Source organism: Rhagoletis pomonella, unplaced genomic scaffold, assembly GCF_013731165.1.
Source record: "Rhagoletis pomonella isolate Grant_MI unplaced genomic scaffold, Rhpom_1.0 Rhpom_scaffold_00013, whole genome shotgun sequence".
NCBI classification, from domain to species: Eukaryota; Metazoa; Arthropoda; class Insecta; order Diptera; family Tephritidae; genus Rhagoletis; species Rhagoletis pomonella.
In genome coordinates this window covers 8,213,010-8,226,501 of record NW_023458567.1, presented here as the reverse complement: position 1 = coordinate 8,226,501, position 13,492 = coordinate 8,213,010, and the positions used below count along the sequence as shown (strand labels likewise).

General features: G+C 29.9%; 1 protein-coding gene across 1 annotated transcript in view; it reads left to right on the top strand.

The window, feature by feature from the left end:
• Nucleotides 1–13,492, top strand: part of LOC118748318 (sodium/potassium/calcium exchanger 4) — a 40,602-nt gene extending 27,110 nt beyond the window's left edge. Inside the window, exons 2-8 of the mRNA XM_036482693.1 lie at nt 6,174–6,311; nt 7,325–7,632; nt 7,768–7,999; nt 9,349–9,495; nt 10,087–10,326; nt 12,353–12,454; nt 12,658–13,492. Coding sequence (XP_036338586.1) covers nt 6,174–6,311; nt 7,325–7,632; nt 7,768–7,999; nt 9,349–9,495; nt 10,087–10,326; nt 12,353–12,454; nt 12,658–12,980 — 1,490 coding nt within the window. The 3' untranslated portion in view covers nt 12,981–13,492. The remainder of the gene's footprint in view (nt 1–6,173; nt 6,312–7,324; nt 7,633–7,767; nt 8,000–9,348; nt 9,496–10,086; nt 10,327–12,352; nt 12,455–12,657) is intronic.

Below are 13,492 nucleotides of genomic sequence, written 5' to 3'. Positions count from 1 at the left end.
GACGCATATGTAACCATTGTACATCCACATTTGCCAACTGCTTTATCTTTGACAGCGCATATGGGATGGCAGTATGCACATATATACACATCAAAAGATAGATATGAATTTCTATATACATACATATAGAAATGTATTTGCTGTACTCATATGCCAATTTAGATTGTGATTGAGTAGCACCAAGGTACAAATTGATTTTTGCATCACATATTTAAACTATCTTGATTTATATACAAGTATGTATGTATGTATATTTGCATATGTGTATAACTATTAACTATTGTTTTACTAGCTATCTTCCATTTTCAGTTTTATTTTTTTAATTTTCTACGCCAGTGATAAGAATGCCTAAATTGTTGTGGTCACTCAAAATAATGTCTGATAGGGAGGTGATAAAATCGAATGTCAGCTAAGCAAATGAAAAAGTCTTCACAAATAAGTGCAGGTGATTGTCGTTTGAGTTCCTTAATTTGAGAATAATGAAAGTGTTTTTAGTAAAAACGCAGGCTAGTTACAGGAGTACTAGTTAAAACCGATTTCCTGTGACGATAGTAAATCTGTGGCACGTAGCAACGCTGTTTTCGATAAAATAGGCTAAGTCGATCTAGCAGCTCGCTGAATTTCGCGTCAAAACAAGCGCTTGGATAGCGGTCACACCATCGAGCCGCGTGGAAATCTAAGAGTTTAATCCAGACATAACCTACAAAAATTTTAAGGTTTTCAATACGAGGCAGTAAAGAGAGGAGCCATATCAAGATTATTTACATATGTATGGTTTCGGGAAGATCAAGGTCTAAAAAATCGGCAATGCGGTTCACAAAGCGGCAACTAGAGCAATTTTTTTCACATTTGACCATTTTAAATCATGTAAAGCATGATTTTAGAAAATTAAAAAATATTCTTTGAAGTTTTTATCCTTCAATATCCTTTAACAACTACAACCTTTTTTCATCTCAGCAGGTAAATATTTGTAACCAGAAGTACAAGTTCAATAAAGCAGAATGAGAAAAATTAATAAAAATTCACTTTTTCCAACTTTCATAGCCTGTAAAAAACTACAGACATTCACGTACATACTTACATAGGAGCGCAAGGTTAGCACATTATTTTTAATTCTCAATAACTTTTTTCCAAATAAATTTTTTTTAATTTGCAACAAAAAGTTTTTTGCTTTTAATTCCTTTTGTGTTTATCGAAATTGCCTCAAAAAAATTTGCTTTTTCACATTTTCTTTAATTTTCAAGGCCTTTTTTCAAATAATTTTTTTTTTTCATTTTCAACGGAAATTTTTTAATTTTTATTTATTATTGTGTGTTTATCAAAATTTGCTTTAAAAATTTTGCTTTTTAACTTTTCTTTTTCGAATTTTCATTGATTTTATTTCTTTTCATAAAAAAGTCAAGTTTTATATTATATGCATATTTTCAAATTTCAAAAAAAAATTAATTGGATGCATTATGAATTTTCTTTAAATTTTTTCTGAATTTTCAAAAAATTTTCTTTCAAATTTTTTAATAGTAGTTGAATTTAATGAAAAAGAACACAAATTTTTAATAAATAAAAAATTTTTTTTTTGTTCACTTTTATTTATATTTAAATTTATAACAAAAAAAATTCGGATTTTCAAAAAATTAATTGGATCGATTTTATTTTTAATAATTTTTTAATTTTTAGTAGATACAAATTCTCAATTTCCTATAAAAATAAATTTTTAAATATCTTTTGTTTCACTTTTGCTTATTTTTCATATTTGCGACAACAAAAAATTCACAAAATGAAGCAGATGAATTTTTTTATTAACGGCTTAAAAATACTTTTCATTATTATTAAATTTTAGATTCTTAATTTTTATAGTTAACGCCAGTATAAGGCACATGATAAATATAAAAAACAAAACATACAAATGTAGATACTCGAAAATAAACACAAGTCATTCATTGACGGGGCGCTGGTAATATTAACAACATTTTGTTATGTATTTACATACATATGTACATTCATGCATAGATACACACTATTAAATAACAAGAACAACAAAAACGTGTCAGTAAATTATTATTATTAATATTGCACGTATTTGCTATTTACATATGACTATGATTACAATGCATTACATACAACAACAGCAAATCTACAGAACAAGTACCATTGACTAACGATGGCAATTGTTAACTTTGTTGGTGTGTTTTTTGTTTGTTGTTAATGAGTGGTGCGAAAGAGAGAGACAAAAACGCGACATCGTTGAGTGAGAACGACCGGCGTTCAAGAGGGTTGTGAAGTTACAGATCAGCTGCTTGCGCGCTTCATTTGTTCAATTTCGATGTGTGAGGGAGTGTGTGTGTGTGTGCGAGCGTGATTGAAGAGGGCTTGTACTAACTGTAGTCTCACACTACACAAGTGAATTGCTGTAAAAATTAAATATTATTTATGCTAGCACGCATACATGCATCTTTCTCTCAGCGCGCTTGTGAATGATGAATGACAATATTGTCTCTTTTTTTAGGCCCTCTTCACTCAATGCCAGTTTTTCGCGCCACATATGTTGATATTTATTTATCACACCGTTTTTTTTGTTTTTTTTTTGTATTAATTTTTATCATTCATTTACCTTTTCGTCGGTGCGTGCGTTCTTGTCAACACCTTAAGTGTTTTTTATGAAAAGCGAAAAACATATTATTTATTTACTTGTGTTCATACAAATTAATTAAAATGCCTCTTAGCAACCTAGTCACGCTGTTTTGATAGACCATTAAAATCAATGATAACGGCCTCTGGGCATATCAATAAAAAAAGGTATTTAAATTAAAGAATTAGTATGGGTTTTATATGTTTTTTTTTTTATATACGGTGGTGCGCAGAAAACTAGGGACGCGGCATATTTTGGCAAGTTTTGGATACATATTTTTTTTGTTTTTATTTAATTTTTATTATTTTTTTATGAAAATATAGCTCACTACCTAATAAAACCCATGCAAGTCAAAATTCCTGCTTTATAGAAGACGAAGAATTCGACAAATTTCAACCCTTGTTCGTCGAAATTTCAAACTTTGTATTGTAAATTAAGAACACAAATTTCTTAAAAAAATATAAACATTAAATAATAAAAAAAGCCAAAACTTGTTAAATGTCGGGTCCTTAATTATTTTGCCGCCACTGTAAGTGATTGTTTGTTACGGATTTTTTTTTACATAGAGGAAATTTCAGTAATTTTTGGAAATCTTTTTAATTGGCGCTGTAACTGCCTTAGTTCTCTAATTGTAAGTTCTCTAATTAAATTACATAAAATACATATGTAAATATGTGTGTAAGTATTTATTTATTTATACGTGCAATTGAAAGTATTTTCACCACTTCCACCAAATGGCAGTTTCTGGATGTTGATGAGTAGTCTGACGTCACTGAACATTCTACGTACTAGACACACTTAAAATTTTAATTCAAGAAAGTTTGCGCTCATATCAAATATTTGGGTAATATACTTTTACCTGATTTCTACCTAAATAATAAAATAATATCTGTTCAAAGTAATAATGATAATAAAGCACATCAACTAAATTTTTTTAACTACTCCGCCATATTTGGAGTGCTAACAGTGAAAATTAGGCTCGTAAAGATTGGCAAACTGGTAAATAAATATTAAGTTAAAGCTAATTGGGTAATTGGCATGTTGTAATACATAGTCGAATTCCATTCTGTTCATCAGCACGTTTACTATGCGCTCCACGATTTTATGGCCAGACAGCGATCCTCTACATGGAAATCAGTCACATTTCGTTCCCTATTGAACAAATGTTAGGTGGTTTTAGGAAAATTATAAACAAAATATCTTTTGTTTAACTGAACTATAGCATTCTCAATTTCTGAGGAAGAACGTTGGGCACGCGCTGCGCTTCTACAGCTTGTTTACCTTGACACACAGCCAAATATGTGCATCAAATACAGCCCATATCAGTATTGACACTATTATTAGTCAATAAAACTATATAAACTGGTAATGTATTAGTTTTAAAAATACCATACAACAGCTATTAGACTTTAGGCAAACACGTGAGTTTTAACTGGAAATCGAGTGAAAGCCTTGGTGCTGTAAACTCATCACTTGGAAAACTAATTTCTTGGAAGTATGTAATATGATATTGTTATAAGTTTGTATACTTTTATGACAATTAAATAAACAAGGAGGAAAGAAAATTATACAGAAATTATACATATGCAAAAAATTATGAGAGCATATATTTTCGCCAAAAACACCTACTGCACTTTTATAATATGTGACCTGGTCTACGAAAAGGGAGCTTACGTGCGAAAACTAGTTTTCTGTGAAAAAGCTGTTAAAAGTAAGCAACTCGTTTCGTCAGTTTCTCATTATCTCGTTAATTGTTCTCCGCGCCGACAAACGACAACAAAGAAAAATACATAAACTACTCAGCATTATTATTTTTGGCCCATAATACGTTTTTCTAGTGTATAATCATGTCTTTATAGCTTATATATATAGCATATATATAGCTTAAATTATATTTTGTCGTATTTTTACTCTTCTTTCTCTACATTTTTAGTACACTTCTAAGCAAGTTAGGATTTTCTGCTTTTCACCACGTGAAAAAGCATCTCATCTTCCATCCGAATCAACCAAAAAGTGAAAATTGATTTTTTGACACCTAGCCCCCTTTCCGTAGACCAGGTCACATATGAAGAAAAAATTAAAAATTTTTTCTAAATTTTAAAAATGCGAAACCCCTTCAAAGCAAAAAACGAGGAACTTTGTACCATTTACAAAAAGTTTAGTATAAAATTATTAACATTTTCTAGCCGTTTCCTTTTTTATTACCTCAGTTCTGAAGTTTTGCGAATTATTTCTGCCAATTTTGAGGAAAAAAATATATGATATCATATTTTTGTGAGTGGCTTTTTCGTACATAAATTTAAAAAGAAATAACCAAATTTAAAAAATATTACTTTAAATCAAATAAGGGAAAACATTTTTGTAAATTTAATGAATGCTTTAAAAAAATAAAGTTTTGAGGGAATGAATGGCATAATTTAGAATTTTCTTTGCTCTAAAACGTTATTGTTTTTTTTTCTTTGTGGGTGTTGTTTTATTTTTCTTATAAAATCGCCTTCAGAAGTAAAAATAAAAAAAATTTTTTGAAAAATTTATTTCAAAATAAAAATATATTTTCTTAAAGAAATTCGAGCTTTTTAAGTTAAATTTATTTCTTGAAAACCATTTTAAAATAGAATTCCGAAATTTTGTTAGATTTTTTGGGGATTCCTTGATGCGTTTGAAAAAACTAATGTGTTCTGAAAAAAACTTACTTATTCCAAAATTTCTAATTTCTAAGCCAGCTTTTTTCTCAAGGTTATAATTTTTTTAACAAGTTTAAAATGGAGTTTTATAATTTTTTTTTTAATTTTTTGGAGAAACCTTAACGCACTTGTAAAAAAATTAAGAAAAGCCGGTAGCAAAAAAATTATTATTCTTAATTTAACGAATACTTTCAAACATATTTTACAAATATTTTGTTTAAATTTCCTGTAGAAAAAAGACATTCAAAATAGCCGTTTTCGATTACCGTTAAATTAAAAAAAAAAAATTATGCTGCGCAAAAGTTTTTAAAATTACATATTACAAAAGCAAAGCAATTAAAATTAAAAAGTAGGTATGTATTAAAAAGTCTGAATTTAGTAGCACTCTCGAAATTTCTCTTTAGTTTTAAATTAATTAAAAATTAGGTACGATTTTTGCTCGAAATACCGCATTTTAAGAAAGAACTTGCACTTTTCCAGAATAATACATATTGAAAAAGCTTTTTTTCTAAGAATTATAAAAAATGGATGCAGAATTTTTTTACTTTAAGCGACTTTAAGAAATTTTAAATTAATAAAATAAAAAATTTTCAATGAATTATATTATGCACAAAATTTTAAGGAAAACATTTAAAAAAAATTGTTGCCTTTCAGTTTTAGTTTTTTCTCCTTATCTAGGTATGTATGAAAAAGTTTTAAACTACATAAATCAGTAAATAAATTTTTCAAAGTACCACAAATTATCATAATTTTTTTTAAGAAAAAAATTACCTTAAAACGTCTAGCTGTAAAACAAAAACTTTTCTCCGTATTTTGTTTAATAAATCCCTTCACTAAATATTTTCTCTCTTCTTTCCTTTCAGATTATAATGAAACGTTTCTGGAGAAAACTTTCCATTATATTGAATATGTACTGAATGAACCATTGGTGCGTGCGACCGAGGAGTGTGAAGATGACACTACTGGTACAGCGTTGGATGAGTTTCCTGAGTATTTTACATGTAAGTTAAAACAACGAAAAGAATAGATACGTATTATAATTCCAAAATTTAGCCCGAAACTTTTAAAGTCACAAATTACAAACAAATTAAAATGTAAATTGAAAACTCGTGAGTAGCAAAGTCACAAGCCCAAATTTTAGACACGCTTTAAATTCAAAAGTTTCGGCAAATCATTGCTAGTAGACACATCAGTGATGCTCAAAACAGCGCCCACGGGCGGAACTCTTCACAGCTCTCTGTAGATTTTATAAGGACGCGCACAGAGTAAAAGCTCTCTCCGAGCATCGAGAACATACATGCATGTATATGAGTGATGCTCAGAGAGAGCTTTTACTCTGTGCGCGTCCATATATGTAAAACGGTGGTGGGCAGCAGCTTTCCCGCAGGCAAAGCCCTTTCAAGCGGGCAGGCCGGTGCCCATCAAAGATAAAAAATCTACCGAAAGTTTTGAAGAGTTCCGCTCGCGGGCGCTGGTTTGAGCATCACTGTTCTAAAGCTTTTCAATGGACTTTATATTAACACGCAGAAATTAAAAGCTCTCATTGGCCATCACTAATATATGTACATATATAAAATGTATAAAAATCTTCTCTTGGTTAAATTTACCTTATCTCACAACATATTTATATGTTCAATTCACTTCTATTCTCAGTCCTTATCGAAAATAAAAACTACTTACAGTTAACAAGTACTATGCAGCGCACTTGAGTTTTCTAATCGACTAAAATCTGTAAATATTTAATGTTTTCCTAACCGGAGTGACTTAATTTCCATTGACGTTGAAGTCAATGGAATTTGATAAAATTCGAGTCCGAAATTTTGCCGGTATCATTTTCTCAATTAACACTTATTGATAAGGTGGGACTCGCTATCTGATCGCAGAATTTTTTTTTTAATAACATCACAATTATCTCTAAAAAAATTGGCGCTTGTGACATTACTATATTTAATAAATTTTAGAAATATTCTAAATTTTTACAAAAAAAAAAATTATTTCTTAACCTTATCAACAGTGGAGCAGCTGCGTCAAGGTTGGGTCGTGCTGCACGTCTTCGCCGCTGTTTATTTCTTCATCCTGCTCGCCATCATTTGCAATGACTATTTCCTGCCCACCGTCGAGTGCATTTGTGAAGATTTGAATTTATCCAAAGATGTCGCTGCTGCTACGTTCATGGCCACTGCTACCTCAATGCCCGAATTCTTTACGAATACGATTAGTACGCTAATCACAGATTCAGACATGGGTTTGGGCACGATTATCGGCTCGTTGATGTTCAATACATTGGGCGTGGCTGGTTTGGCGGCAATGTGTATAAATAAGGTGAGCATTTTTAGCAATATTAAATACATACATACAAACACGGCGTATACGTAACCGAATTCAAGACGGAATTTTGTATACTAATTTGGTTTTTATCTCCTTTCTATTTCTCTTTCTTTGTTCACCTCCTTCCAGCCCGTACAACTCGATTGGTGGCCAATAGCACGCGACTGTGTCATCTATAGCTTTAATACCATTGTACTCGTTGTACTCGCCTGGGGCGGCTATGTCAGCTTCGCCGAATCCTGCATTATGATGGGTTTCCTCTTATTCTATTATATTCTTACGTTTAATAACAACAAATTTATGCCTGCCATACGAGTTTTTGTCGAGGATAAGCTGAATTGTTGCATATCAAAGAGATATGGTAAGTAAAATTGGAGTATTTTTTTTTTTAATTTACAAAACAAATACTTGAAAAATTTCTATAAAAATTAAGAAGTTGTAAATTTATCTGTTACAGTTTCTTCTTATGTATTTCATACAAATAAGAACTCTTACTAAAACTTAAGATTTAAAAAGAAATAAAATATTTTTTGCTACCAACATTTTGTACTAAAAATAAACTTTTTTAATTATAGTGGAACCTGAAAAAACGAATCAAGGTTTGCTGAAACCAAATTTTAATATTAAAAAATTTCACTTTTTTGTTCTTGAAAATTTAAAATTTTCTGTTACAAATTGTTTAAACATTTTTTAATATTCAAAACCCAAATTCGTATATTTTTTTAATTTTAACTTATTTTAAAAATTATAAAATTTTGTATTATTTTTAGGTGTTGTTTTAAAAAATATGAAGCAATAAAATTAATTTTATTTAAATTTCAAACAAAATTTAAGAAAGGACTAAAATTTTTTTCTATTTCTGTACGTTTTATGATTCAAATAAAAAGAATTCCCAGGTTTTAACAGCTTTTAACTCTTAAAAAGATTCCGTCAAAATTTATCTTTTGAGAAAAAATTGTAAATTTTTGTTTTTTATTTTATTGTTTTGTAATTTTTCGAAATTAAAAAACGAAAGCAATTTGTTATGGAATTTCGTTTTTTTTCATATGCATCTTTTAGAATTTAATTTTACGTAGAAATATTTAAAAAATATTATTATGGAGTTTTGGTTTTTTTTTCATATGTATATTTTAGAATTTAATTTTACGTAAAAATATTAAAATAATTTAAGCTTAGTCTTTTGAGGCTTTACTCATTTCGAGACTCTTTTAAACTGTTTAAAGGTATTATTTTATTTGCTAATTTTCAAAAAAAAATGATATATTTTAAAATTTGCCATACAATATTTCTTGCAGCTAAACACTTAACAAAAATGTCAGCGCAAGATTTGAGTTAATTTTTTTTTTTATGTTCTTGAATAGATGAAAAAAAAATTATAATTTGAGGCAATTCAATCGAGTTAACGGTATTACTAATTGAAATATTCGGAATTTAATTGAAACTACAACTTTTTGTTTCGTTAAAAATTAATTGTTATTATTTTTTCTCAGAAATTGTTTACTTTTTGATTTTGCTGAGATTTAAATTTTTTGTTTTCAATTTTATATGTACCATTTTTAGTAAAATTATAAGTATGTATGTATGTATGTATTTTGAATTTTGTGTTTTGCTGTATTTTATTCATTTTTATACCTTTTTGTATTTTTTATGATATGTGTACATTTCGTTGTAAATTATTTATGCAAACTTTCAATTATCAAATCCTCACAGATTTCACCGAGCCACCAGAGAATAGTGCAAAGGCGCGTCTGCCACTCAAAAAGGATCCGCTGGGCGGTGATGGTCTATTTGTGATAAATTTACCTGATAATACCTCGACGATGTCGTCTACTGCGAATTTGACGCATTCGAAAAGCTGTAAGTGTAGATAGAAATTATTAAAAAATATATGTACATACTATTAAACGAAAAATATATAAGAAAAGCATTGAAAAAATTTAAGTCAAAAACAGAAAAAAAAATTTTGAGTATTATGACTGAAAAGATTAGTTTCTTGACATGTAATTGAAATTTCTAATAAATTTATTTAGCATAAATGCAAAAAAATGCTTGCACAATTAAAAAATTATATAAAAATTCCAATATCACACTTAAAAAATTTAAATCTAGAAAAAAAATGTATGATTTTAAATTATCACCTTATGTTTTTTCTTTAATCATATATAATCTAAATTACACATTTTTAATTAATTCGAATTTTTCATGAAGCCATTTTTACTCAATTTAAACTCGCGAAAAATGTTATATTTTTGTTTTTATTTAACTTAATCAAAATGTATTAATTTTGGAATGAAATTATTATGAAATTAAAAATTGAATGAAACAATTAAAAAATTTAAATCTAGCACGGAAACAACTTCGGTTTTAAATTTGATACAAATTTTTTCTTTTTTTTAGTAAAAAAAAATACCTTTTTTATAATACTCACTCTTCTCTCCTTTCTGCCAGGGAACAGCGACGAAAGCGATGACGTACCCCCACCGCCACGCAAACTTTTCTCCCTGCCACATGGAGAGACGACATTCAGAAAACTTTGGTGGGCCTTCGTATTTCCCATCAGATTTACACTCACCTTTGTCATACCCGACCCAGCGCTGCATCGTCGCCTCTACCCGTTCTCCTTTGTTATGTGCATCATTGCAATTGGTCTGAATGCTTACTTGATTGTGTGGATGTTAACAGCATTTGGTAAGTAAAATGTGTCAGTTCTTCCAAAAAGGTGATAATTACCATAATAATAGCAGCGAATATACATACATACATATGTATGTAAGTATTTGATTTTTATGAGGTTTTAAAACTATCTTACCGCTGCTGCTGCTGCTGCTGCTATAAATAATTATTACCAATTAAATGCCTTGTTAATAAGCAGCTAATTTGGTTTCTGTTAATTTTTAAATATTATGCTAATTGCATTTTTAAATAGTCTGGGGGGAATTCCAAGTCAAGAATAATGACTTAAATCTTGATATTACGAGTGAAGTTGAGTGATGGCAGATTAATTGTAGGAGTGAAGGCTACAATGCCGTAAGTCATGATTGACTTTATGCATATAAAAGTAGCTAGACTATTTGATTGAGTTCCGTTAAAAGCAGCTGCTCGCAAAAACTGATTAGTAGAATTTATCGATGTAGCGTTATGCGATCACTGATTTGATGTGACCTTGCTATGATATGCTCACAAACTAAAGCTGATTATGTGATGATTATTGATTTCGTATTGATTTCATGTGACGTGACGAATACACATGATGTGATATGAAGCATTTACATATCGTCGCCTCAATAAAATATTGTCGTATGTTACTTTCGACACAAGTTTGGTATGTAAACTAAGTTCGCGATACTTTTTACTCTATATCTCGTAAGCTAAAGGTGATCAAGAAACGGATGAAAGATCTTAGTTCATGACTCCATCTTTAACTCAATTTGTAATAAATTACCGATAACTTTTGTAGTCAATATATCGATAACTAAAGAAGAAATGTGCAAAACTGTTTGCACCAATCGAAAGATCTTATTTAAGTATGTATGAGGAAAATTCACGAGTTGTTCTTTTTTTTTTTAATGTCACACCCTTCTCTCGCCAGGAAAAAAAACGCTAAAGCATGCTTCTTGCATTTATGTTAATCAACGGAGTTCCAGAAACAAGCACAATAAAAAATGTATCAAGTATTTTAACAGCCTTAAAATATTTATTTAGGTGAAAAAGTACCGAAATTACTAATTTTTTCATTGTCACTCGAATCATAATTTCTGTTTTTAAATAACTTTGGAAAGTTTTCAAATATAATGCTCGTATTAGTGGCAATGAAAGTTGGCTCATATAAAACATGCGAGTGAAGTTCGAAGAGTGTGCCACCAAATTAAAAAAAAAAAAAAACATTTTAAAAGTTTAAGTTGCTTCAAAATTTCAACATTAAGCGTTGAAAATGTTCTTCTTGCCAAAGCAAACCATTCTTCAGTAATGAGACTAGCGTGCCATTTAACGAAAAAATTACATTGATTATAAGATGACGAAGATTTGCGAAAAAAAATCCAATTTTATAATTTTTATTGACACACTCGAAATTCATTCTAAAATTATTATACACATGAAGAAATTAATACATATCGAGCCATAACCGCCAAAATAATGTAACCGCTGTTTTTTATTTAATATTATTTTTGATGCAAATATTTCTGCATCAAAAATAAAATTTTGAAAAAAAATGTCGCTTACGTTGTTTTGGCCGTTGGGGTTCGATATTCGTCACGGATACTGTAGAAAAATATGTTTCGCCAATATTTAATTATTTTTTTTAAATAATATGACTTTTTTGAAGATAATCCATTGTCTAAGATAAGTGCGCCACCATTTTCGACCAAACGCACGGTTTTGCCGAAAAATGTTATTTGTGAGATTTGCTCATATAACGGCATTCATAACTAAAAATCGCCAAAATTCCGCTTACGACAATCTTTTATCCAGCCGACGATATATGATCTGATGATACTTGTATTGTGATTAACTCGTGGGATGTGACCGATATTTGTCGTGTGATATATATAGTTGATTTGATGTATGTATACATTTTATTGGTTGATTCCTCTGACATGATGAATCTATTTGTGTATTGTGATAAATACTATTGATCGCTTGCATACCTGCGAGGCGTATAGGCAAACCAAAATTGTTTTCCTTTTTTTAACTAATTTTTTTGTTACTATTTTAGGTGTCGCCATAAGTGTACCTGAAATTGTTATGGGTCTCACCTTCCTAGCGGCTGGTTCAACTATGCCTGAAGCGGTTTCCAGTTTGATTTCCCTACGAAATGGTGAGTTTCTCAGTTCATTGTATTCTCCATAGTCACACGCACTCACTCATTTAACTCGCCTGGCTAACGCTCAAAATTTCACTCATTATTTCATTTAGCTCATTATTAAAAGCTCACTCACAGCTCTCACTCACAAATTTTAAATTTTTCTCTTACTTATAGCCAATTTAAATGCCTCCTCTTTCTCTCCTCTCTTAATACAGGTGAAAGCGGCATTGGTGTCTCCAATTCGCTGGGCGCCAACTCACTTGCCATACTCCTTTCGCTGGGCGTGCCATGGTTCATTAAGAATTGCATGAATTATGGCAAAACAGATGGCAGTGCTATGATTAAAATTGCCGCGCAAGGTATTGAGTATAATATACTCATTTTGCTGCTCTGTACAATTGCGCTTTTCATCGTTTTGAGCTTTAGCGGCTATCGCCTAACCAAGCGCGCAGGCATAGCGTTGTTCTCCATTTATGCAATCTTCATAGTGCTGCAGATTTTGATCGAGATGAATGTATTCTTCCCGAAGCAGTGCTGAGGCCAGGACACAAGGGAATTACTTGAGAAAGGGAAGAAAAAAAGTGTAGCGAAACAGAAAGCAGATATTTTTTTTAATTTGTACTTTAAAAAATTTTGAGAAGAAAGCGAGCTAATTAAGACTGTTTAGTGTTGTAAGTGCGAGAAAATACCAAAACTTATTTAATGACAAAGCGTGAAGCCAAATTTAGTTGTTCAATTTTTAAGTTATGTTAATTTTTAAGTTGAGAAAAAAAAATTAAAGAAAATAATTGTTAAGTATAAAAATATTAAATATTATGCTAACACGAGCGTGTAAATATAAACAACGATTTTATTAGTGAATTACATTGTTAATATCTGTAAGTATGTACATAATTACATATTTATATTTTTCAATTCAAAAGTTAGCCAAAAAATTCGTGGTACTTATACTATTTTTACTTGTTTAATTTGTGCCACAAATCAATAGGTAAGGTAAAAAATTTAAAAAATTGTTATCAAGTGCAATAAAAAGGCTATTAAAAATTTTGC